The following is a 27,676-nucleotide window of genomic DNA, read 5'->3' as shown; positions in this document are numbered from 1 at the left end:
AACACTGGTTGGGAAGCCGAAATTTAAAAGGGGTGTCACCAACAATATAGGCACTCCCGAGACCAAAGGTGGTCTTGGAGCCATCATTGTAAACAAAAGTGGCACCCTCAATTCATTTGCGCGCATAGAGCAGAAAATGCCCGATGATAAACTACAGGGGAGGCACTATCCTTGGGAAGCTGACAAAGGTCACGGAGAAGGCAGGTCCAGGTGCGAAGCCAAGGTGGCGTCATATCCCCATTTGTCAAGAAAGTTTAAGGAAAATGGAAGCAGTTCACTGAAGTGGACTCCTGTTGGTAGTAGAGAGGAAGGGCGGCCTGCATACCCTAAATCCAGCGAGGTGTCGAAAGAAAGGGCATGGGTCAGGTAAGCACGCATGGAAGACAGATGACTAGCATAACGACTGAGGAGGATGGCTCACTGATTGGACTGTGGAGGCTCAGCAGTCTCAGAATAAAGGCCCTCCAAGGGGCTGGCGTAGAAAGCTCCAGATGCTAAATCCACGGTGGTGGACAGAGTCTAAATGCCCAACAATAGATGGTTATGCAGAGGAGTAAACTATGCTTCCATAGTCCAATTTCAAGTGCACTAAGGCAAGATATAGGTGGAGGAGGACCACTCTGTCTGCTCCCCGGGAGGTACCAGTCAGAACATGGACACTGTTGAGGAATCGCAGACAGCAAGCCGAAAGATATGAAATGTGGGAAGACCAGCACAGTTTTCTGTCAAACGTAAGACCCACGAATTTGCAACATCAACAAGCAGAAGGGTATCAGGGCCTAGATGTAGAGGAGGAGGATAAAATTCCACAAAAATTTACACAGGCGGTCTTACCAGGAAAAAATCGGAAGCCAGTTTGGAGTAGATCAAGACTGCCTTGAAGACACTGTTCAAGAAGGCTGGTTCATTAGAGTTGTAGTAGATCGCAAAATTGTCGACAAAGAGGGAGCCCGAGATATCAGGAAGGAGACAATCCATAACTGGATTTATGGCAATGGCAAACAATACAACACTTAGCACGGAGCCCTGTGGCACCCCGTTTAGTGTTCACCTGCACCTTAAATGTGTGCTCTGTCATAAATTCATGGATGAAAAGGGGTAGCTGACCTTGAAAGCCTGAAGAGAACAGTGTGCAGAGGGTGCCTGTCTGCCACCAGGTATTGCATGCCCTCTCCAGATCAAAAAATATTGCTACTGTTTGGAGTTTCCTGGGAAAGTTGTTCATGTTATAAGTGGAGAGAGCAACTAGATGGTCAATTACAGAATGATGATGATGGGAAACGTGAAGAGCATGTTTACACTCACATATTGCATCACGGCGTACCTCGTTCCACCAAGGAACATGGGGGCACCGGGGCAAAGGGGAGGTATGGAGTATTGAATGTTCTGCAGCTGTAAGAATAACTTCCATAACATGAGTGACCTGATCGTCGATGCTGAAACCGATGGTCATCAAATGTTGCTAGAGAGGAGAAAAGTGTCAAATCGGCTTGGGAAAACTTCCAGCATCTTGGACACATAGATGGCAGTTGTGGCTGTAATCGAAGGACACATGGAAAATGGTCACTCGAGTGAATATCAGCAAGAGCAAACCCTTTACAGTGCTGAGCTGTGCACTGAACATTTCATGGGTTACCTGACTGAAAACATAATCCATCAAGCACTTCAACTTCTCCATAGAAAAGTCAGTTACATGCAAAAATGCTCCAACTCACTTCACTTCTCACTTTTAATAATTATACCTTTTGCCACCGTTATTGCATAACTTGTAATCTTTGAAAGAAGTAAAATAAGCACGAAAAACTAACCATGAAACTTGATCTTTTTTGTCTGTGTTCCCTTTAAGATATATCAAACACTTATGTGGAAGTAAAATTTTAAATAGTGGCATAAATGGTTGATCTTTTGGGACTGATATTTTTCTATGTGGTTGGCCCCCAGTGTTAAAGTTTTGAATCAGAGTCTGATGCTCTGTAATTTAAGAAATTCGCACATCCTCACACGTAACATAGCTAATCTTGCATAAGTAGAAATTTACTTTGAAATTAATGCTTCTCAAACCACCATTTGCAATATTTTCCTGCAGCCTGTTACAAATGTAAACAGTTGTGACGTCATGCTCATCAAAACAAGGCTCACGAGAAAGATGTATCAAAAGCAGTTTGTTGTTATGAAGTGTTGCATAGCCTTTCACACATTTTGCTGTCGGCAGATGCTTGTGTGTGCAGTGTGTTTTTTCTTTTCAACTAAAGTTTTATTTTGGTGTTATTATCTCATTTACGTTTAACTGCTGCAGTATTATTCTGCAGTAGCAGGCTTAAAAAACTTCTTTGTTAGAGTATCAGTTCATCCAAGGCAAAAAACTAAAACAATAAAAATGTCCAGAATTTTGAAAAATTCCTAGGGTTTTCCTGGATTTCTCCTGGATGATGAAATTCCCAGACTTTTCCCAGATTTCCTCGTTGTCCTAGGAGATATACATTCTGTGTACATCGACTTTGTAAGTACATTCTTCAACAGAGTACGATTGATGTCCACACTTTGACTACGAGCTTTAAATTACCAAAAGTACACCCAAATTTGAACTCAAAGGTTATATTTGTGTAAGAATGCATTCTTGCCCCCACTTACTTTCCAACTCTTTAGCCAAGTGTACACTATGTGGATTACATGTGACTACACAACTGTGTGCCAGACATGGACTCCAACCTCATCATCCACTCACCTGGAGGAGCAGCAGTGACAGGAGCAGGACCAGGTGTAGGAGCAGAGCCAGATCTTCTCGAGCCGTGGCCATAGTCAAATGTCTGCACCGGCTCAGAAAACTGGGTAGGCTTCGTACCCGCAGCATCTGCAGATAGGAAAAAAGCTCCGCATTAATATTACTCTTTGATATGTACAATTTCTTTTCCACTACATAATCTGTCAACTGCTTTGGAAAGATACTGTCTTATATTCCACACTTTTGTGTTTTTGGGCAGACTTCTTATCAATTTCATACCAGCATACTGAAGTCCTCGAAAAAGGACTGCCAGACATGAGAGAGTGGGGGGATACGCCTATCAGCTATTTCTTCTTACATGTGCACAGATGCATTTTGTATACAATGAACATACACAGTGAGAATCTAACTTTGCGTGCAGCGTTATTCCTTGCACACTAACAGCACAAAAATGTATGTAACAAAATTTTGTCTCATGCATATTTTCAGTTGAAAATAGACAGAGAATAAGGAAACTTGGCAATACTGTAATCTTAGTTTGTACGAAGTATCTTCACTGAATACTGAGAAGCTATGCTGCCTAGTTAGTGCAGTGGGCAGAGTTTCACATTAGAATGCTCGAGGGTTGGTGGGTTTGGTTCTGCATCTAGGTGTGAATCGCCCCTAGACTGCACAATTCTAAACATTACACAACAGCAGGTCTCATAGAAAACGTGCAATTATTCAATATGAACTTTCAAAAATGTTTTTTGCCTTCAAATGTTTCTCTGTTTTCTTTCATGCTTTCCCTTACCACTAGAATGGCAGTTTCTGCCATTCCTAAAATAGCAGAAAGGGTACATTTTCATATTTGACTAGAAAAAGTACTTAATATTAATGTATGTTAATTCACAAGGTTTTCCAAGTTATAAAAACAATTATTTAACAAGATAATTATGAGGGTTGAATGAAAAGTAATGCCTCCACCTTCATTAATTGGGTTTGGATGGGAATATTTTAACAAATCAAATGCAGAAATAATCCTTAGAATGTGACCTTTAATTACCAATATTCACTTTTCCACATAATCACCAGCCAATTCGATACTATTTAGGCCAATGATGAACCAAGTTTTCTGAAGCCGCCATGAAAGAAGTCGACACACTGTTTCTGCAACAATAGTCTTACTCTTCTCTCCACATCTTCATCAGAAGCATGATGATGTCCCTGCGGATCGCCTTTCATTATCAGGAACAGACGCAAGTCAGACAGTGCTGAATCTGGACTGTATGGAGAATGCCGTATGGTGTTGAGATTCAGTCTCTGAAGCTCTGCTGTGGTGGCACATGAAGTGTGCTTTGGCATTGTCATGTCCCTTTTCCTTTCAGACCCTTGTTAGCCGTTGTTTTAGAGTTCGCAGTGTTGTGATGTAATGCTCTGAATTTATTGTTGTTCCACAACATGGATAACACCATCTGCATCCAACACTGTGGCCATGATTTTTCCAGCCGAGGGCTGCGTCCTGAATTTCTTTTTTTGGGCGAGTCTTTGTGTTGATATTCCATAGACTGACGTTTCATCTCCGGGTTGTAATGGTGTACCCACATTTTGTTTCCTACCACAATTGAATGGAGAAAGGCGTCACCTTCATTCTCGTAAAGCGAGAGGAGTTCGTGGCAAATTTCAAGTCTGTGCACTTTCATTTCAGGAGTCACCATCCAGGGTACCCATCCTGCACAGATCTTCTGATGGCCAAGCAAAGGAATAATGTGACCCACACATTCTTGTGAAATGGTGATTGTGCTTACAATTTCTCTCTGAGTGATACGACGATCGTTCTATATAAATCTGTCAACATTTTGCTTGTGAAACTCGGTGGATGCTGTCACAGGACGTCCAACTCTTTGTTTGTCAAGCAGGTCAGATGTTCCCGCCTCGACATCTTTAAACATACTCGCCCAATGATGCACAGTACTCACATCAACAGAGGTCCCAAGTTGGTCTGGCACACAGATTCAATCTGGCAGGAAGTTTCAAAAAGCTGTCTGTCACTGTGTTTCTTTCTTGCTTTAGAAACAGCTCCTTGAGACACAGAACAACATACCCTCTGAGTGGTCGTTTCTTTGCACGTGTGTCCTCTTTTCCAAAATAAGGGAAAGCATTACCTGAACGGATTTATGGCATGATGGTGTAAGTCAATTTTGCTCATTTTGAGAAACTGAACAAGAAACATCAGGAAAACCTAATATAAGTACGTATAGGGATGTTGAGTCTAATAAGGGGCAGTATTAATACTGGAGCATAAATTAAGTGTTTTAATTTTACTCTGAATTAACAACACCTGAGCACAATATGTGTATATTAATATAACTGTATATAAAATACATGAATTTCAGTTTGAATAAACACAAAAATACATCTCAATAATTTTTGTCCTCAAAAGTTTTAGAGGATGAAAAAACACATGGTGAACATGAGGGGCGTGTAGTAACAACTCTAACATGTCCATTTCCTTCAAATTACTGACGGGTCGTATTTCACCATATACTGGTTCCTGTTTTATACTGTTGAACTGAACTGGATGCTCCTTCTTTCCTTTTTTATGTCCAAGATGAAAAACTCCATATCAACATTCTAAGATGTCTTGTAACATATCTTTGTAGGTTCAGATCTTCTATACTGCAACCGCTGAAGTTTGTAGCCGAGATAATGGATGTTTTAATTATTTAGTTTTGGTGTTCACTCCTGCCTTCTCCAAAGCTGTTGTCGATACACATTCTTCTCACTGCATCTGTATTACTGTAAATGGCTTCTTTCCTTTGTGATTGAGTAATGATTTTATACCAGTCTGCCAGTGTGTAGGTAGTTTTTTCTTTAGCTTGGAGTTCCACACACCTAAAATCAGTATTGTTTGGCATTTATAAGTGCCTCCTTACCATAAAAATATGGTCAAGAACATCCACTTGAAGTTGAAGATCTGTCACAAGTTTCAAACAGGAAAGTGCCATTTTAAAATTCCTATTTTGTCCAGCGCAGGCATCACAGTACACTATTATGTATTTTACTGTACTAGCCACTTCGTTTGTGTGTTTCACTACGCTGATGAAATATCTAGTGATCCCCTTGAAGCTATACTTTTTTCCCGTATGTACATAAGAACAGTCTGTTCTGAGGTTGAGACAGCCAAGATAATGACGATATAAACTGCATTTATAATATGCTACTGAACATGTTAACTTTGAAAATGCCCAGGCTTTTTCCAAATCGAATGTAAAAGCATAAACATCTTTGGAGTTGGATTTTGGCAATTCCTTATGCAGTTTCACCTAATTTCATGCAGGTTTGGCTCTCCTTAAATATAATTCATGTTGCACCTCTAATTGTTTTTTGTTTTACCTTCAACAACTGATATCCGCATATGGTAAACATAACATGTTGCGCACGTATCTCTTCTTGTCATATTGAAAAGCTTTCTGTACAAAACGTCTGGCACTGTTTTAATGTCATCTTCAAAACTTTTTTCATATAAAAATTGTACATAACTCCGATGTTCAATTCAGGACTCAAGCAATGTCTATTAGGTTTTTCTGAACGAAAATAATCTGTCATGATATGGAAAACTTTTAATGTGGGAATGAATATGACTAACTGTATCTTTTCGAGCTTTAGTGGAAGGTTTAGGATGACCTCTTAAATCACTATCAAAGTCTTCTCTCTCATTTACCTTCTACTCAAATTGAGTCTGATTTGATTAGTCCACATAGGTAACCATTTTCAGAGTTAACATACTGGAGCATAACAAGTCGGCAATCCAGTTAATACCAGGATCCTGAGGAAATTTACTACAATTTACAATTTTTTGATACATTTACTAATCCACTTACCTTCCATCCTTCCTCTTTATGAATATGTATACATTTAGCACAAAAAAATTATACAGGGATTTGTAGATACTATTCTAAAAATACTGTTTTTCAGCATTTTTATTTTTCCCCGAAGTGGACAAAATTTTCGTAAGTCGTAGGGAATGGTAGGTTATTGATTTAAAATCACTTGTCAGCAGGAAATATTAAATGCTTTCATTTATGAGTAAAGTATTTTGTTGCAAAATGGTTTTTTTCTCATTTTTACAAATTAGAAAACTTTCCTATGGTATGAAGTCTTTCAAAACACTCAGGAACACAAAGGCCTGTGTTACATGGCCTTTAATACACTCCTGGAAATGGAAAAAAGAACACATTGACACCGGTGTGTCAGACCCACCATACTTGCTCCGGACACTGCGAGAGGGCTGTACAAGCAATGATCACACGCACGGCACAGCGGACACACCAGGAACCGCGGTGTTGGCCGTCGAATGGCGCTAGCTGCGCAGCATTTGTGCACCGCCGCCGTCAGTGTCAGCCAGTTTGCCGTGGCATACGGAGCTCCATCGCAGTCTTTAACACTGGTAGCATGCCGCGACAGCGTGGACGTGAACCGTATGTGCAGTTGATGGACTTTGAGCGAGGGCGTATAGTGGGCATGCGGGAGGCCGGGTGGACGTACCGCCGAATTGCTCAACACGTGGGGCGTGAGGTCTCCACAGTACATCGATGTTGTCGCCAGTGGTCGGCGGAAGGTGCACGTGCCCGTCGACCTGGGACCAGACCGCAGCGACGCACGGATGCACGCCAAGACCGTAGGATCCTACGCAGTGCCGTAGGGGACCGCACCGCCACTTCCCAGCAAATTAGGGACACTGTTGCTCCTGGGGTATCGGCGAGGACCATTCGCAACCGTCTCCATGAAGCTGGGCTACGGTCCCGCACACCGTTAGGCCGTCTTCCGCTCACGCCCCAACATCGTGCAGCCCGCCTCCAGTGGTGTCGCGACAGGCGTGAATGGAGGGACGAATGGAGACGTGTCGTCTTCAGCGATGAGAGTCGCTTCTGCCTTGGTGCCAATTATGGTCGTATGCGTGTTTGGCGCCGTGCAGGTGAGCGCCACAATCAGGACTGCATACGACCGAGGCACACAGGGCCAACACCCGGCATCATGGTGTGGGGAGAGATCTCCTACACTGGCCGTACACCACTGGTGATCGTCGAGGGGACACTGAATAGTGCACGGTACATCCAAACCGTCATCGAACCCATCGTTCTACCATTTCTAGACCGGCAAGGGAACTTGCTGTTCCAACAGGACAATGCACGTCCGCATGTATCCCGTGCCACCCAACGTGCTCTAGAAGGTGTAAGTCAACTACCCTGGCCAGCAAGATCTCCGGATCTGTCCCCCATTGAGCATGTTTGGGACTGGATGAAGCGTCGTCTCACGCAGTCTGCACGTCCAACACGAACGCTGGTCCAACTGAGGCGCCAGGTGGAAATGGCATGGCAAGCCGTTCCACAGGACTACATCCAGCATCTCTACGATCGTCTCCATGGGAGAATAGCAGCCTGCATTGCTGCGAAAGGTGGATATACACTGTACTAGTGCCGACATTGTGCATGCTCTGTTGCCTGTGTCTATGTGCCTGTGGTTCTGTCAGTGTGATCATGTGATGTATCTGACCCCTGGAATGTGTCAATAAAGTTTCCCCTTCCTGGGACAATGAATTCACGGTGTTCTTATTTCAATTTCCAGGAGTGTAGTATCTGGTCTCTTTCCTCACTACCTTTCCTACAGCTTTCCCTTGTTCCCAACAGATCTTACATTTTCTAGCTGGGTTTGTTTTCTTTTCTATTGGTGGCAGTTTCTCAGGAAAATAACGTGCTAAGAGTCTGTGTGCACTTGCAACTCAAGATGCTGAATGTGTGTCTTTATTCAGTTCGGCTCCTCCTTTTTAATCCAACTGTTTTGCTAATTTACAGATAAGATCATCTAATGCACACTGTTTTGATGTTTTGATATTGTGAATAATGTTGGCATTCACAACTGCCCTCACAGAAATATGGAAGAAAACCTTTGTCCACCATTTTACAGTCTTTCGCTGTAAGGGATAGTTAACTAATCAGCTGGTCTTCTCTGTCAACACCTGTTTTAGACAAGTTGTAGTCTAGCACAACATCTGGCTTTACTAACTCAACATATCCACTCCTGGATTCTACACCATGACATGCGAAGCAGTCATCTTATGGTGTGTTGACAACATGTTCTGCCGTATCTTCCTTCGCCGTCAGCGTTGTCGTGGTTACCGTGAGACACCGTTATACCAAGAGGAAAGGCGCGTCGATCTTAGAGCATGAGATATTATGACCTTAAGCCATTGACAACACACAACGGTCACGGTAGCACCTGATTCCAGAATAGCTGCAGTAGTTAAGATCTACGAACTATCCCCTGTTGACCAGGTCCCCAAAACTTAACTCGTAACGAGATCCCTTCAAAGCAAATTATCATAACGATCGTCTATAAAGGCTTCGTACAACGAGAATAAATGTTACGGTTTATGGAATAATAACAGATACGACCAAACTGTCTTGTCTCTTCTGCTTTATTTAACATAACTTCGTTCACAGTTTCATTTCGCATTCACCACTCATTCACCGAAACCCTTTGATGAACAGTTTTGGTTGCTTAACACCAGCAGTCAATGATAATGATTCAGCTTTTCTCCTTTTTATAAACTGAAGCCCGCTCTCCGTGATATAATAAAAAAAAAAACCGGTCTCAATACCGCGTGCCTCGTGAGACGCGAATACACTTATCCTGGAATTGACCGCCCTGTAGGTGTACTCAATTTAATGACCACACTTCACTGTCGGCTATTTCGCGTAACTGAATGTCCATTTGTTAATCTGATTATACACTGTAGCTATTTAAAATTCGCCCCTATATTTTTCACAACGCACAATTAGCACGTCGTTACTTGTGTTTTTTTTTTTTTTTTTTTTTTTTTTTTTTCCCCTTCTAAGAGTAAACGGAAAAAAAAGACGCCGTATCATCGGCTTAGTCGATATAAAGCAAAACACCTTAATATGCCCAATTTTACCTCTTCTTATAGGATCGGCTACCTTACTCATTAATTTATTACATATTATTTGCAATAACGCTAAACACGTATCGCCGTTATATTTTAATTGTATTCAAAAGCATGTTACTACTATTATGACCGACCAAATCGTAACAGATCGCGCGGCGTGCGTTTTTAACGATAACTTTATGCTATTCAAGTTCCGTTACAGCTGTCTTGACTCGTAATGTGACACGGCCCCCCAGACTGTGATGTCTTGAAGAGGGTTCCAGACAGAACAGGCCTTTTTTTTTTTTTGCGTGTGTGTACTGTGACAGGAGAGGGTATTTGTTTCGGCGAATATACTCACTCTCAGATTCACTCAACAAGTCAGTACATACATTCTACAATATTTAAGTTGCGTTAATGGGCCTAGACAAAATGCCCTTAACTAAATTCCACATTTGTTTATAGGTTGTCTTAGAAACACTTCGCACTAATCACTTCATATTCACACCACATTTTTTTTTTTTTCCTTGGATGAAGCCCTCAGTTGTTCAACCGACTGTGCAAGGCAGGGATCACAGCCGGGTTCGACGATTGGCATCCTAGGCCAAAACCCTTATCAGGCCACTTGTTTAACCAGAGAGGATTTGGTCCTCTTCTTTTCCTCTTAATTCCACTTTTAAATCATCCATCCTCGCTGTTCGGTGAGAGGATAAATCGTATTTCAGCGTCGTCATTGTTGCTGACACCAAGAAGTATCTCATGGAAACCGTCGGTACATTCTTTAATTTTCTTTGTAAGTTAGTATAAGTACGTATTTATCTATTGGTGCTTTTATTTAGTCCACTGAGTGTAGTCTTGGTATCATTCAGTGTTTCTTGAATCTATATTTTGCTCATTATTGATAATACTTCTTCAGGTCTATGTGAGGGAACAAGCCTTTAATTACATCAGTATCACAATCTGCCAGGAGGTAGCTCCCCTCATGAGGTATTTTCATTATTTTATATGGACCTGTATATAAATATTGCCATTTCTTATTCAGTCTTTTCCTGGTTGATGCTTTTGGGTGATTTCTCAATAAAATTTCTTCCCCTACATCATATGTCCTCCCCCCATGAACCATGGACCTTGCCGTTGGTGGGGAGGCTTGCGTGCCTCAGCGATACAGATAGCCGTACCGTAGGTACAACCACAACGGAGGGGTATCTGTTGAGAGGCCAGACAAACGTGTGGTTCCTGAAGAGGGGCAGCAGCCTTTTCAGTAGTTGCAAGGGAAATTGTCTGGATGATTGACTGATCTGGCCTTGTAACAATAACCAAAACGGCCTTGCTGTGCTGGTACTGCGAACGGCTGAAAGCAAGGGGAAACTACGGCCGTAATTTTTCCCGAGGGCATGCAGCTTTACTGTATGATTAAATGATGATGGCGTCCTCTTGGGTAAAATATTGCGGAGGTAAAATAGTCCCCCATTCGGATCTCCGGGCGGGGACTACTCAAGAGGATGTCGTTATCAGGAGAAAGAAAACTGGCGTTCTACGGATCGGAGCGTGGAATGTCAGGTCCCTTAATCGGACAGGTAGGTTAGAAAATTTGAAAAGGGAAATGGATAGGTTAAAGTTAGATATAGTGGGAATTAGTGAAGTTCGGTGGCAGGAGGAACAAGACTTCTGGTCAGGTGACTACAGGGTTATAAACACAAAGTCAAATAGGGGTAATGCAGGAGTAGGTTTAATAATGAATAGGAAAATAGGTACGCGGGTAAGCTACTACAAACAGCTTAGTGAACGCATTATTGTGGCCAAGATAGACACGAAGCCCACACCTACTACAGTAGTACAAGTTTATATGCCAACTAGCTCTACAGATGACCAAGAAATTGAAGAAATGTATGATGAAATAAAAGAAATTATTCAGATAGTGAAGGGAGACAAAAATTTAATAGTCATGGGTGACTGGAATTCGAGTGTAGGAAAAGGGAGGGAAGGAAACGTAGTAGGTGAATATGGATTGGGGCTAAGAAATGAAAGAGGAAGCCGCTTGGTAGAATTTTGCACAGAGCATAACTTAATCATAGCTAACACTTGGTTTAAGAATCATGATAGAAGGTTGTATACATGGATGAACCCTGGAGATACTAAAAGGTATCAGATAGATTATATAATGGTAAGACAGAGATTTAGGAACCAGGTTTTAAATTGTAAGACATTTCCAGGGGCAGATGTGGACTCTGACCACAATCTATTGGTTATGACCTGTAGATTAAAACTGAAGAAACTGCAAAAAGGTGGGAATTTAAGGAGATGGGACCTGGATAAACTGAAAGAACCGGAGGTTGTACAGAGTTTCAGGGAGGCATAAGGGAACAATTGACAGGAATGGGGGAAAGAAATACAGTAGAAGAAGAATGGGTAGCTTGGAGGGATGAAGTAGTGAAGGCAGCAGAGGATATAGTAGGTAAAAAGACGAGGGCTAGTAGAAATCCTTGGGTAACAGAAGAAATATTGAATGTAATTGATGAAAGGAGAAAATATAAAAATGCAGTAATTGAAGCAGGCAAAAAGGAATACAAACGTCTCAAAAATGAGATCGACAGGAAGTGCAAAATGGCTAAGCAGGGATGGCTAGAGGACAAATGTAAGGATGTAGAGGCTTATCTCACTACAGGTAAGATAGATACTGCCTACAGGAAAATTAAAGAGACCTTTGGAGATAAAAGAACCACTTGTATGAACATAAAGAGCTCAGATGGAAACCCAGTTCTAAGAAAAGAAGGGAAAGCGGAAAGGTGGAAGGAGTATATAGAGGGTCTATACAAGGGCGATATTATGGAAATGGAAGAGGATGTAGATGAAGATGAAATGGGAGATATGATACTGCGTGAAGAGTTTGACAGAGCACTGAAAGACCTGAGTCGAAACAAGGCCCCCGGAGTAGACAACATTCCATTGGAACTACTGACGGCCTTGGGAGAGCCAGTCCTGACAAAACTCTACCATCTGGTGAGCAAGATGTATGAAACAGGCAAAATACCCTCAGACTTCAAGAAGAATATAATAATTCCAATCCCAAAGAAAGCAGGTGTTGACAGATGTGAGAATTACCGAACAATCAGTTTAATAAGCCACAGCTGCAAAATGCTAACACGAATTCTTTACAGACGAATGGAAAAACTAGTAGAAGCCGACCTCAGGGAAGATCAGTTTGGATTCCGTAGAAATACTGGAACACGTGAGACAATACTGACCTTACGACTTATCTTAGAAGAAAGACTAAGGAAAGGGAAACCTACGTTTCTAGCATTTGTTGACTTAGAGAAAGCTTTTGACAATGTTGACTGGAATACTCTGTTTCAAATTCTAAAGGTGGCTGGGGTAAAATACAGGGAGCGAAAGGCTATTTACAATTTGTACAGAAACCAGATGGCAGTTATAAGAGTCGAGGGACATGAAAGGGAAGCAGTGGTTGGGAAGGGAGTAAGACAGGGTTGTAGCCTCTCCCCGATGTTATTCAATTTGTATATTGAGCAAGCAGTAAAGGAAACAAAAGAAAAATTTGGAGTAGGTATTAAAATCCATGGAGAAGAAATAAAAACTTTGAGGTTCGCCGATGACATTGTAATTCTGTCAGAGACAGCAAAGGACTTGGAAGAGCAGTTGAACGGAATGGATGGTGTCTTGAAGGAAGGATATAAGACGAACATCAACAAAAGCAAAACAAGGATAAAGGAATGTAGTCGAATTAAGTCGGGTGATGTTGAGGGTATTAGATTAGGAAATGAGACACTTAAAGTAGTAAAGGAGTTTTGTTATTTGGGGAGCAAAATAACTGATGATGGTCGAAGTAGAGACGATATAAAATTTAGACTGGCAATGGCAAGGAAAGCGTTTCTGAAGAAGAGAAATTTGTTAACATCGAGTATAGATTTAAGTGTCAGGAAGTCATATCTGAAAGTATTTGTATGGAGTGTAGTCATGTATGGAAGTGAAACATGGACGGTAAATAGTTTGGACAAGAAGAGAATAGAAGCTTTCGAAAAGTGGTGCTACAGAAGAATGCTGAAGATTAGATGGGTAGATCACATAACTAATGAGGAGGTACTGAATAGGATTGGGGAGAAGAGGAGTTTGTGGCACAACTTGACCAGAAGAAGGGATCGGTTGGTAGGACATGTTCTGAGGCATCAAGGGATCACCAATTTAGTATTGGAGGGCAGCGTGGAGGGTAAAAATCGTAGGGGGAGACCAAGAGATGAATACACTAAGCAGATTCAGAAGGATGTAGGTTGCAGTAGGTACTGGGAGATGAAGAAGCTTGCACAGGATAGAGTAGCACGGAGAGCTGCATCAAACCAGTCTCAGGACTGAAGACCACAACAACAACAACAACATCATATGTGACTACTTTCTTCACATTTTTATCAAAACGGGTTTTTCTCAATTGTGCTTGATGCTTCAGGTTTTCGTAGACCTTCTTCACCATATCTTCTTTCTTGGTAATCTTTTGTTCTACCGCAGGTAATTTCTTCATCCATTCTGGCACAATACTTTCACCAAATACTATTTGGTTAGGTGAATAACCTGTCGATAAGTGTGGTAAGTCGTTATACACTTTCTCAAATTCATAAATCCAATCGATCCATTTATAATGTTGTTTGGGTATGTACGTCCGTAAAAATCTGTTCAACTCTCGGAAGAATCTTTCAACCGGATTTCCACAAGGGTAAAATCTTGAGATGTAAATGTGCTGGATTCCTTGTTCTTTCATAGTGTCTCTCCATACTTTGTTTGTATAATAAGCAGCGTTGTCTGTCAAGATCATTATAGGTTTGCCAAGCTCAGTTATATAGTTGTTGATAAATTTGCGTAACATGGGTCGAACGTGGAGATTTTTCAAAGGATATAATTTCACATATTTTGAAAAGAGATCATAGAAAGCCAATACATATTTGAACCGTCCACGTGTCAAGGGACATGGCCCACAGACGTCACATGACACCAACATTAAAGGTTGTTGTGGGATGATAGGATGTAATTCTATCTTCCGACAATAGTTTATGGGTTTCGCCTTCTGACATATTTTGCACTTCTTAATAATATTTGTAGCTATACGTCCCAAATTTGGATGATAGCAGTATTGTGCTATTTTGGCTGTACATTTAGCGGCACCAAAATGACCCCAATTCAAGTGAGTGTACCATACTAGTGATTCTAAATATTTATTTGGAACACAAACTTTCCAAACATCTTCTTCATCCTTCCTCCGATACAATATTCCGGATTTTAATTGATATTGTTCTTGAGAGTGACTTAGCGTTTTGCTTTCAACAGCATGCCTAATGGCTTTCCACAACTTATCATCTTCTTGCAGTTGTGGAAGACTTCGAGATTGCTGTGAAATCTGCCTCTCACAATATTGCCTTGATAAACTCATGACTTTAAAGTCAATAGTCCGTTCTTCACACTCGTCGTCATTCTTTCTTTTCGGTAGTCTTGAAAGAGCATCGGCTATGATGTTGTCTTTCCCTCTGATGTATTTGAGCGTAATATCATATTCTTGTAGTAGCAAGGCCCACCGGGTTAAACGTGAATGGAACATCCTTCCTGTTAAAATAAAAGATAAAGCTTTGTGGTCGCAGAATACAATGATCTTCTTTCCGTATACAAAATAGCGAAACTTTCTAAGGGACCAGACCACGGCCAGTACTTCCAATTCAGTAGTACAATATGCACGTTCACAGCTAGAGAGTGTTCTGCTGGCAAACCCAATTATCTTGATGGTACTGATATCTTCTGGATTGTCCATCTGGAAAAGAGTGGCACCCAATCCTGTTTCAGAAGCATCCGCAGCAATATAAAAATCTTGATCAAGTCTCGGATGATGTAACAGTGGAGCATTAGTCAAAGCATTGCGGATGTTATCAAAAGCTTGCATGCATTCGGAATTCCACTACCACATGACATTTTTTTTTTTTAACAGCCGTAACAAACAGTCTTGGCTTCCTAACTGATTGGGTAAAAATCGTCGAAAAAATGAAACTAAGCCGATAAATGACTTTAATTCCGTTCTATTCTTTGGATAACCACATCTGTTAATCGCATCCATCTTTTTAGGATTTGGTTTTATCCCTTCAGGAGTGATTATATGTCCAAGAAATTTCAATTGGTTATGAGCAAACTTGGATTTTCTCAAATTTACAGTAACTCCGTATTCCAAAAATTTCGCAAAAACTCTTCTTAATAAGTCCAAATGTTCCTCCCAAGTTTCAGAAGCAATTAGCAAATCATCCACATATAAAGTAACTTCATTCAAAAGGTCTCTGCCCAGTACGGTATCTAATGCTGATATGAAAACACCACCACTTATTTTCAACCCAAATGGCATGACAGTAAACTGGTAACTTCGGCCCAGAAAAACGAATGCAGTATATTTTCTAGATTCTTTCGATATTCTAGTTTCCCAATATGAACTACGCATATCCAAAGAAGTTAAGAAGCAGGCACCATAAAACTTTTGTACTAACTCTTCTAGGTTCTCCGGTCCTCTCTGGCATCCAACACCAATCTGATGTCACCATTGGGTTTAATTACCGCCACAAGAGGGTTACAATATTCAGAATCTGAGGGCTCAATAATACCCCATTCTAACATTTTATTGATTTCCTTTCTGACTACTTCTTTCTTTGTCCATGGGATAGAATAGGAAGTACGACAAAAGGGTTTATGTGCATACGTCTTTATATGGTATTCAAAGTCTTTTATTATACCCGGACGTTTACTAAAAATTGACTGATATGCTTCCAACAAGCAGTACAGTTCATCCTTTGGATAACAGATAAATATTCTGATTCTAACACCTTTTCCTGCAATGACATTTTATCCATCATTTCTTCAGAACATTCAATAAGGCATATATCATACACATTTTCATCATCAATACTGACATATTTTACCATTAGATTCATACACAATTGATTTGGAATTACTCGGCCCTTTCTCAGGGTGGTTGTCAAAACATTACCATTGGAATTAAATATACATTCACCTTTCTCTAAATTAATGATTGCACCGGTCTCACATAAAAAATCCAAACCCCAGATACATGGTACTGTCATTTTAGGAACAACCAGGAATGTACTTTCTATTTGAGCCCCCTGTATTGTAACGTCAACACGTACCTGTTTCACAACTTTTTGCATTTTTGCGCTGAACGCGCCAGACACAGTACATCCTGTGATAGGAAAAGTGGGCATTTTTACCCCTCGGCTTATCTGTTTTAAACAGTCCAGCGTCATGACACTAATAGTTGCTCCAGTATCAATTAATATTTCAACATCAACATTATTTATACTTGTTGGAATTATTGCCTGTAAAATTTGTCCACATTTATTAGAAACTTCAGGTTTTTCTTCAATTAATTCATTCCTTATATCCTGATCATTATTGTACCTTAATACTCTCAGTTCAAATTGATGCCTGCCTTCCTTCTCCTTTCCAGTCATCCTAGGAAGGCATTTGGTGACTGGTATTAGTTTAATCTATCTCGTTGAGTCATCGGTGGGGGTTCATGAACTTCCACAATCCGTACAGTATGATCCGAGTTATTGTATTCACCCCGTAGCACATTGGAGGCTCCTTCGCCCATTGGTATAACTCCTTGTGCTGGATGAGGACTCGAGGCATTTGTTCCATCCTGCCGATGAACATTATGCTTCGAATTATCTTCCCAAGGTCGAATGCAATTGGGTTCATCACTTGGGTACCTGTTACTCTTATTAATATCACTACTATGCACATTCGCATCACCATATCGAGGTTTACCTCTTGTACAGTAAGTATCTCTTCTATATTTATTATAATCATTGTTTTTATTGCAACCATAGGATGAAGATTGTCCACGCTCCTGTGACGCGGGTTTGACCTGGTTTTCGGTATTATTATTATCATACGTTAAATTATTATTATAATTATTCGTATTACTATGAGTGTGAGTCGACATTTGATTACTACTCATTTGTCTTGCATCTTCCATAATCATATCTATAGAGTCAATCACCGACAAGAATTGTTCTACATCGTGGTCAGGAACATTTATTAACTTTTCACGTATATTTATGGGCAACCTTCCCTTCAAAATTCTGATCACTTCCTTGTGAGAAATTGGATCACTCCAATAATGTGTCTTATTTATGTACGTTTCAAAATATTGCCTTAAAGTACTCCTTTTACTATTAAAATACTCAGGTTGGTAAACCTCTTTTCTTAATTTCTCTTGTTTACTCGACGACCAGTATTTAGCCAAAAAAAGTTGTTCAAACTCAGCGCAAGTATGGCAACTTTCACTTACTTCGGCGGCCCATAATGCGGCTTCTCCGGTAATTTTGGATACTATAAATTGAAGTCGGTCGTGTTCTGACCAGCTACGCGGAAATATTCTTTTGAAATTATTGATAAAGATTTTCGGATGCAGGTTGTTCTTTTCAGTGGAGAATGTTGGGAATTGTCTACTTTTAAAAATGCTGTTCTCCACCTTTAAAGAAGACAAATATCCTCGCTGACCAAAAGAATCATCATCTTTACCAACCGAATCATCAACTTCCCAATGCAAATTTTCACCACAATTGTACTTCGTATTATCACATGTTCGGTTGTTTTTCGACCTATTCTCCTAACGTTCGTCCTCTGTCAACAAATTTTGTGATGACTTTCGTTCTAACTCCGCCAATTTATGATTGGTTTCCTTTTGCCATTTAGGTAACCCATCAACTATTTTGTCTTTTATTTTCTGAAATTCGCTAGTGAAGAGCTTAATTAATTCATCATTTCTACTTAGGTGCTCATTGATATTTTCATTTGGCTGGGATCCAATAGTAGTCTTAACCTTGTCTACAATTTCATTTCCTTTTATTTCTATCCATTCAAATAGATCTTCGTCACGTCTTTTAGTTTGATCTACTAAATACTTGTCAATCCCCTTACGAGCATCAGACTCAAACTCGACTATTTGTTTCGAAAGCTCTTCTATCTGTGCGCTAGCATTGAAACAGCTGCTTTCACACTTAACCATCCTATTGGACAGGCCATCATAACTCTTCGAAACTACCTCATATTTCTTTTCTACGTTATGAAGTTTTCCCATTAAATTATTATATTACCTTTCTAAGGTGTTAGAAAACTCTACATCTAGTTCTCCAAATTTCACATTTAATTGAGTCTCCCAGTCCGCCTTTAATTCTTTCTTAGTATTTTCCAGTTTATAATCAAAGGTGTTCAGTTTGCTTTCCAAAGAATCCATTTTAACTTCTAATGAACCAAATTTGGCCTCAAATTTTTCATTTAACTTTTGATTGTCCTCTTTTAATTGCTTATTATCTTTTTCTAGTGAACCAAGTCTTCCATTCATTACACCCATTTGAGTATTTATTGATACCAGCATATCAAACATTTTTTGATTAATATTTCCATTTTGAGGATCAACTTGCTGATCTACATCCAAAACCTCAAGATCTTTATGTTCTCCCACGCTGCTTACCTTACTTATCATTGTATTTGAATCTCCTAACGGCTCTAAATCAATAACTGTATTATTATCTGTACATGTCTCCTGTCCCACATTGAGCTCATGGGATGCATCATCCCTTTCCTCTTCACTTTCCTCTCTCTCTCTACTCATTACTCTACTCAACTGCACATTATAATGTATTCTTTTCGTTCGTTTTGACATGATTATTCACTACCAAGACATACACTTATTTTCACTATGTATTTACATATATTTATCTACCGAAATCACAAGTCTCAACTTCCTTTTTTTTATATAATTATACAGTTATTTTAATCATACCTGGTACTATCGCTCACTTTTAGCGATTATTGAAGAATACCTCTTTCATTGGACAGACTCACTGGCTGCTACAATATTTTCCAACTCTAGGGTTCGTGAATCCGGATGACACTCGACTCGATGTAGCAATCCTCCTCGATCGAGCCGCACGTTGTGGCGCCACTTCTACCGTATCTTCCTTCGCCGTCGGCGTTGTCGTGGTTACCGTGAGACACCGTTATACCAAGAGGAAAGGCGCGTCGATCTTAGAGCGTGAGATATTATGACCTTAAGCCACTGACAACACACAACGGTCACGGTAGCACCTGATTCCAGAATAGCTGCAGTAGTTAAGATCTACGAACTATCCCCTGTTGACCAGGTCCCCAAAACTTAACTCGTAACGAGATCCCTTCAAAGCATATTATCATAACGATCGTCTATAAAGGCTTCGTACAACGAGAATAAATGTTACGGTTTATGGAATAATAACAGATACGACCAAACTGTCTTGTCTCTTCTGCTTTATTTAACATAACTTCGTTCACAGTTTCATTTCGCATTCACCACTCATTCAACGAAACCCTTTGATGAACAGTTTTGGTTGCTTAACACCAGCAGTCAATGACAATGATGCAGCTTTTCTCCTTTTTATAAATTGAAGCCCACTCTCCGTGATATAATAAAAAAAAACCGGTCTCAATACCGCGTGCCTCGTGAGACGCGAATAGACTTATCCTGGAATTGACCGCCCTGTAGGTGTACTCAATTTAATGACCACACTTCACTGTCGGCTATTTCGCGTAACTGAATGTCCATTTGTTAATCTGATTATACACTGTAGCTATTTAAAATTCGCCCCTATATTTTTCACAACGCACAATTAGCACTTCGTTACTTGTTTTTTTTTTTTTTTTTTTTTTTTTTTCTTCTACGAGTAAACGGAAAAAAAAGACGCCGTATCATCGGCTTAGTCGATATAAAGCAAAACACCTTAATATGCCCAATTTTACCTCTTCTTATAGGATCGGCTACCTTACTCATTAATTTATTACATATTATTTACAATAACGCTAAACAGGTATCGCCGTTATATTTTAATTGTATTCAAAAGCATGTTACTACTATTATGACCGACCAAATCGTAACAGATCGCACGGCGTGCGTTTTTAACGATAACTTTATGTTATTCAAGTTCCGTTACAGCTGTCTTGACTCGTAATGTTACAATGTGCACATCACATTGTCTTTTCATTTCAAGCAGAAAAGGTGTCCTTTGCGACGAAATGTCATTTCTTCTTTCTTTGGTTTTTGATTTACTAGTTCTCTAGGCAAATCTATCCTGTTCTTCATCACAGTTCCAACTCCCAATGTATTTCTTTCCCATAGTTCTTCAAGGGCTGCAGGACCTGTATAAAATCTGTCCATGTATATCATATGTCCTTTTCCCAAGTAAGAGGAACATAGCCTCAGCAGCAGGGATTTGACAGATTTGTTAACATTTCCATTTCCTCCAGTATAAACTTCAGCATTGCACATGTAACCTGTTTGAGCATCATTTACAACAAACAGTTTTATTCCATATTTCTCTGGCTTGTTTTAAACACAGAATCCAATTCTTCCTCAAAAAAGGCATATTGCTTCATCCACAGACAGATTTCGTGATGGATAAAAGACTTTTCTGCATCATTCTGTGAAAAAGCCCCAAACAGGTCTTATTTTATGCAGAGGGTCATGGCCTGGTTGTTGTTGAGGTATCCATAGCACATTATTGTTCACATGCAGCATTCTGAACACGGCAAAAAATCTGTCTTGTACCATTAGGTGGGAAGCAAATGATGAAGCAAGCACAGGGTCTTCAGACCAATAATCCTTAAGTCTACGTTTCTTTACAACACACATATGCAAAATGATTGCAAAAAATTGATATACTTCATGTATCCTCACTGCTCTCCATTTCTTCCATTAAGATTTTGGTTTGCTTCTGTTCTAATGGTGAAGTTCAGAAATAGTATCTGTAGCATACATATTTGTCTCTGACTTCACTTTTAGAAACAAACTGTGATCAAAACATTGCAACAAACAGTCTAGTTCTGTTGATAATGCATCAACAGGAACCCGACTTCCACTCATTTCTTCAAACAGAGGTAATTCAGGGAATGCATCAAAATGATACCATGCATTATGAAGGGCATGCTATTGAACTGAATGACAAATCTGACTAATAGAAACTTGTGCATTAGCTTCTTCTTACTCACTACCACCTTTTTTATCAGCAGCACAGGTTTCGCTCTCCAGCTCATGTGAGTCATCATCGTCTTCTGAAAAATCGCCGATGTTGTCCAAAAGATCGTCTAGTTCTGAACCACTGTTCAAGAGTTCTTCAATCTCTAAGTTTGACAAGCGATGGCTGTTAGCAATATTCACTATTTATTTGTTTTTTACACACGGGAAGGATTTACAAAATAGCACAACACAGCAGCCAACAAAGAACAAAACAACCTTCAACAATATTCTGAGCGCATGCGCATTTCATGTAACACTGGTACCATTCACGAGAGGCTGGCGTGTGCTAGCCACTAACACTGCACTTACAACAAGCCAAACACTTAGTCTCGCTGCTTATAAACATAAAACATGTATTCAAATCACAAATAAACAAATCGGAAGCGAAGAACATATGACATACGTCTGTTGGATTTTATGGTTAAAATGTAGTGAACGCATCTAGTAGATCCGTCAGCTCCAATTTGTTAAAACAGACCCTTTTCCAAAAACAATCAAAAATTCTTTCATTTATGTTTGGATCACACTGTAGTCTACAGTAGAAAATATTTTAGAAGGAACTGTTTTATCTTTCCTGGTACTGTACGCTTCACCTCAGTTCGTTTTTAGTTTCGTCTCTAGTCTTCTACCTTCTCTCTGTAATTTTCTTCCTCAGGACTGTTGTTGCTTACGCTCTTCATCAGACTCACTTTCAGATGGATGATACACTAAAAGTAGAATCTGAGAGTTCTCCCTCTTCAGTCATGATTTATCTAAACTTTTCTGAATTATTCATATTACCGTAAACATAAGCTCATACAAACACCAGTAACAACTGCCAAATAATGAAGCTAATGGTTTAGACAACAATAAAATAATATAAAACTTGTCTTAAAACAATCTAGACAATGTAATCACACAAAACATACATGAAAACAATTTAGACTCTATTATAATACAGAACTTGCACAAATATAGTTTTAAAACCATTAAAATAAAGCAAACATTTCCACAGAATAATAATAATAATAACAACATGGTTCTTAGCTCATTTTCATCAAAATATTACACAATTATGCCACAATCCCCTTAACATACATACTTTGTCGCTACATTAGCAACCACAATTTAAGAATCTTTTGGGTTTTCTGGACCTGAATTTTATGAACCTGTGTCTTGTTTTGCTTGGTAATAGTTGCTGATCTATGGTTATATTTTCTCCAGGACAGCAAGAACAAATAGTTTTCCTTTAAATCCCCCCACATTTCAGATAGGAGAGAAAATTTGTTGGCTGGCAGGCTTTCAGTTCTGATTGATTTTTCATCGAAAAGGAGAAACTGAGAAGCTCTTGAAATCTGTTCTTTGGCATAATATATACCTTTTGTACCAACATGAGCATATTCTCATTCTGGTTCCTCAAGTGACATGGTGCAATAATTGTTTTTTAGTATTTTCAAGCATTTGACTCTGTGTACTTCTTCATGAGACATTTTGTATGTTGTATGTTAACCGGGGACCTAGAAACGACGGAGAGGCTCCGTCCCCACCGCAGCTGCAGTGGTCCACAACCCGACGACGCCTGCTGCAGTCCACTTCCCCCCTCCGGCGCCCCATACCGAACCCAGGGTTATTGTGCGGTTCGGCAACCAGTGGACCCCCCCAGGGAACATCTCACACCAGACGAGTGTAGCCCCTATGTTTGCATGGTAGAGTAATGGTGGTGTACGCATACTGGAGAACTTGTTTGCACAGCACTCGCCGACATAGTGTAGCTGAGGCAGAATAAGGGGAACCAGCCTGCATTCGCTGAGACAGATGGAAAACCACCTAAAAACCATCCACAGACTGGCCGGCTCACCAGACCTCGATAAACGTCCACCGGGCGGATTCGTGCCGGGGACCATGCACTCCTTCCCGCTCCGGAACGCCGTGCGTTAGACTGGTCAGCTAACTGGGAGGGCTTCATGATACATAGAACTGCTTTGTCAAAAATAAGACAGAAAGCTCTGATCACAGAGTCATCTACTCTCCTTTAAAACATTACTAGTGAACCTGCCTCCAGAAGGTGAAAAACTGGCAATTTTATACTCATTTGCAGAGGCATTCAACTGGGCCTGCTGTGATGGATGAGGTGAGAATTGGTGTAGATGAGTATGTGAAACCAGCTCCACTAATCTTTTCTCATTCATACCATCTTCATCTCCAGCTGTCTCTGGTACAAAATTGTTATCTGCATCAGTGAAGTCAATTTCCAACTCAACATCATAATTCTGTAAGAGACACAACATTTCTTTTTCATGAAGTCCATACTGACAAGACATTCAAAAACGTCTTTCATGGGCAAAGAATGGCCCTGCCCTGAATGGCAGGATGTAAACTTCAGCAGACTGGAACATGTACGTGCCAAGATACAACAATGAGCACAAACAATGAGCAGAAATAACTCTGCACATTTGCTGATTATTACCGCTTCATTGTTGGAGTGTTTAAATGTATAAACAAGAAAAAATCACAGCGGTGTAAAACTGACTCCTTCTGCTATGTATGTCTAATGAAATGACCATAAAAAATAAATATCTTGTAGATCCTAATACATCATTGTAGAGAAGAGAAGAAATTTGCAGAAGTCATACGACTTCATGGATGAAGTAAAGAAAACTAAGAATGAAATTGAAGAAAAAGTAGGGCAGGAAATCATATTAACCCTTTCCACCATTCCAGTTTCAAACCACGCTAATTATGTTGTGGAAGTATACTGTTTCACACTACTTTATCAACTATGTTCAAATCCAGTTTCCATGTTTCCTGCTTGATATTTGTTCAAACAAGCAGTACCAACTATCTTGCGTACCACTTTCATGTCCATTTCATTTCTTTGACACTGTGTCACCAATATTGCTACCTACCTGCTTCAAGGTACTTTACCAAACTTCATTACTATTTTATCATCATCATTGTTGTCATTATTGTTATGAAGTAGCACCTAATTATGTCTCTCAGCTTTCAGTCAACTGACCTCACCTACTTAATGTAGTACATGTGTTTAACATCTCCACACTGACAAGTTTTGTAGTTATTTCTGGTTTATGACAAGTAATTATGTAATCTGATTAATGCTCTTTATGATCAGTTTTGGTATGTCTGACCATTAACTGTTATGTTCAATGATAAAACAGCTGCAGTTGTTGGCCAGGTATCATTTAAGAAACAAATGTATTCCACAGCATTACTAGGCACATCAATGCCTTTCTTTGGTTTCGATTTTCTACTGATGAAGTTTTCTCTCTCTCTCTCTCTCTCTCTCTCACACACACACACACACACACACACACACACACACACACAAAGCGTATAAACAACAACAGTTTACATTATATCACAGTAATGTAGATGGAGTCCTGGCAAACAAATTGATGTAGGACGCTTACAGTCTATTAAGCCTGTAGACAGCATTAAAATAGCTACAAGAGCCACCTATGCTACAACATAAGCATGCCTCAAAAGGTTTATGGTAAACTCATCCTCGAATATTAAAAACCTGTAATTCCAATGGATGATTGTTACATCCCCCATCAGCCACCTCCCCAAGTGGCGGATAGCTGGAAGCTTCCCAAATATAGGTGCTACTAGTGAAATGAAATACCCAGGGTGGTCTAAATATTAACACAGGCCTAAACCTATTAGTGTCTATTCTAATATCAAGCTGCAAATGGTCAGCATCTGTTTACCAAGCTGATGCAGTTGTTATAAATGTTTGTTGACCTCAACGATCAATTCTTTAACAGTTGTGATCACCAAAAGAGATCACCACAACCACTTCAACCTGAACAAAATCATGATGGAGCAACAGGAAAGATACATAACACTGCAGGCCCCAGTAAATAAACTTGGCTTTCCTGGTCATTGGGTTCTGGGGGATGAGAAATATGATGAAAAGGAGAGAAGATTTGGAACTTCTTATAACCTCTTCACGAACATCAAACTGGCACACTCAACACAAAATGGTGGTCAAACTAGGCAAACTTAAACAGCTTATGGACATACAGAAAAAATTTCACATCAAAACCCTCACATTACAAAAGCCAACACTTACACTCAGAAAATACAGGTAATGAAAAAAGAAAACCTGCTGTCAGAAAGACAATACCTACAATGTTTGGTACGGGCTTTGTCGTACACTAATCAGTCATAGGCAACATCCTATATTTCTTTCCAATATAAGACATAATTTCCAAAATAACCTTGAAATCAAGAAATAAAAGGTACACAACCATCAATGCATATGCACCAACAAACAATCACACCAGAAGGAAACTGCAAGAAGTCTAAGACTTTTGGGAAGAAATGGAAGACACAACAAACAAAATACCAGGAAGACATGTTGAAACTGTATTAGAAGACTTCAATGAACAACTAGGCAATGAGAAGACATACAAGCAAATTATAGCCCAATATGCAGCACACAAACGAGAATGGGGAACATGTCATACATCAACATCAAAATTTTAACTTAAAAAATTATGTCAACACAGTTTCAAAAGCCGAGATGAAAGTTCACAACATGAGAAAAAGCCCAAACACATACGAGTAGAATTCCAAATAGATCAGATAACAATACCAAACAAAAATACAGGAGAAATTCTGAATGTGAGAACAAGCAAAGGATTTTTGAGTTCAATCATTACTTGTTGCAAGTAAGGATTAGGCCAATCCCAAAAAACAGATAGATAATGCAGAACAAAATTAAAAGACAACAGCCAGAATATTTGAAGGCAAGCAAAGACAAAATTATTGAAGAAATTAATCAAAATACCACAGATAATTGGATACACCTCATAAAGGCAATTCAGAAGGCAATGCATTGGAATCAACCTCCCAGGAAAGACAAACACAGATTTTGGAATGCAACTAGTGATCAGGACACTGAAAAAAAAAATCCAGAAATGGAATTAGTTTAGCAGTAACAGTACAACAGAAACATAGCAGAATTTCCCCCATGTCCAGAAACAATCCTCACAAGATATTAGAAGGGCATACGACAAAAGCAGACTAAATGAAATCGAAGAAGACTTTCAAAGAGAAATAACATGAGAAATTTCTACAGAGAAAATATAAATGGTTATCATCTTCCACAGAGGCAGAGAAGATTATAGAACAACAGTACAGTCCCTGTAGAAGATGGCATTATTGCCAAGATCTGAAAACTCAAAGACGAAAAAATCACAAATAAAATTCTCTTAGAAATATGGATTACAGAAAAAAATTCCACAGCAATGGAAATGCATCTTCATTCCTCCACTTCACAAAAAGGGCAATACCATAATAATTACAGAGATAACCTGCGAGTACTCCTGAAGACCAGACAGATGAACAACACTGTAGTTGCATCAATAGACAGGCACACACTCTTTGACACAATAGAAGAAAATCGAAGAGGCAGAAAAATTTGGGCCTTGATAAAACAGACACACACACAGACACCACATACAAAATAAAATGTACATGAGAAATCTCCGAACCATTCAAGATACATACGGAGATCAGACAAGGAAGTGGTCTCTTACCACTTTTATTTTTGTTATGGATCCAGTACAGGTTGGTTTCTACAACTTCTCTCTCAATTACTGGTTATGAGAGAACAACTTTCCTATTAGCTGTATTGTTTTAACAATTTGAAGTTGATTATTTCTTAATTTCATTTCACACCTGGGATTTTACACGGTTAAAGAACGTCTGTGTTTGTTCATATTTATGTCTGAGTATTCTGATCCTCTTATAATTACAATAATCAACAAGACGTTAATCCATGTATTTCATTATTATATGCCTTTCTCATCTTTCGGGTAGTTTAGTGCTGGGTTTAGAATGTTCACTATTTTTTAAGTTTACAGGATGCTGTCCTCTATACATGGCCCTAATATATATTTTGAATGTTACATATAAC

General features: G+C 39.6%; 1 protein-coding gene across 10 annotated transcripts in view; it reads right to left on the bottom strand.

The window, feature by feature from the left end:
* Window positions 1–27,676, bottom strand: part of LOC124717235 (YLP motif-containing protein 1) — a 404,334-nt gene that overhangs the window by 207,535 nt on the left and 169,123 nt on the right. For all 10 annotated transcript variants that reach the window (XR_007005724.1, XR_007005722.1, XR_007005723.1 and 7 more), the window contains exon 13: window positions 2,726–2,851. Coding sequence is in view for 5 of the 10 variants with exons in the window: in XM_047244037.1 (XP_047099993.1) it covers window positions 2,726–2,851 (126 nt within the window). In the remaining 5 variants the exon portion in view is untranslated. The remainder of the gene's footprint in view (window positions 1–2,725; window positions 2,852–27,676) is intronic.

The sequence above is a fragment of the Schistocerca piceifrons genome, chromosome 9, assembly GCF_021461385.2.
Source record: "Schistocerca piceifrons isolate TAMUIC-IGC-003096 chromosome 9, iqSchPice1.1, whole genome shotgun sequence".
NCBI lineage: Eukaryota > Metazoa > Arthropoda > Insecta > Orthoptera > Acrididae > Schistocerca > Schistocerca piceifrons.
This window is presented reverse-complemented; position numbering and strand designations above follow the sequence as displayed.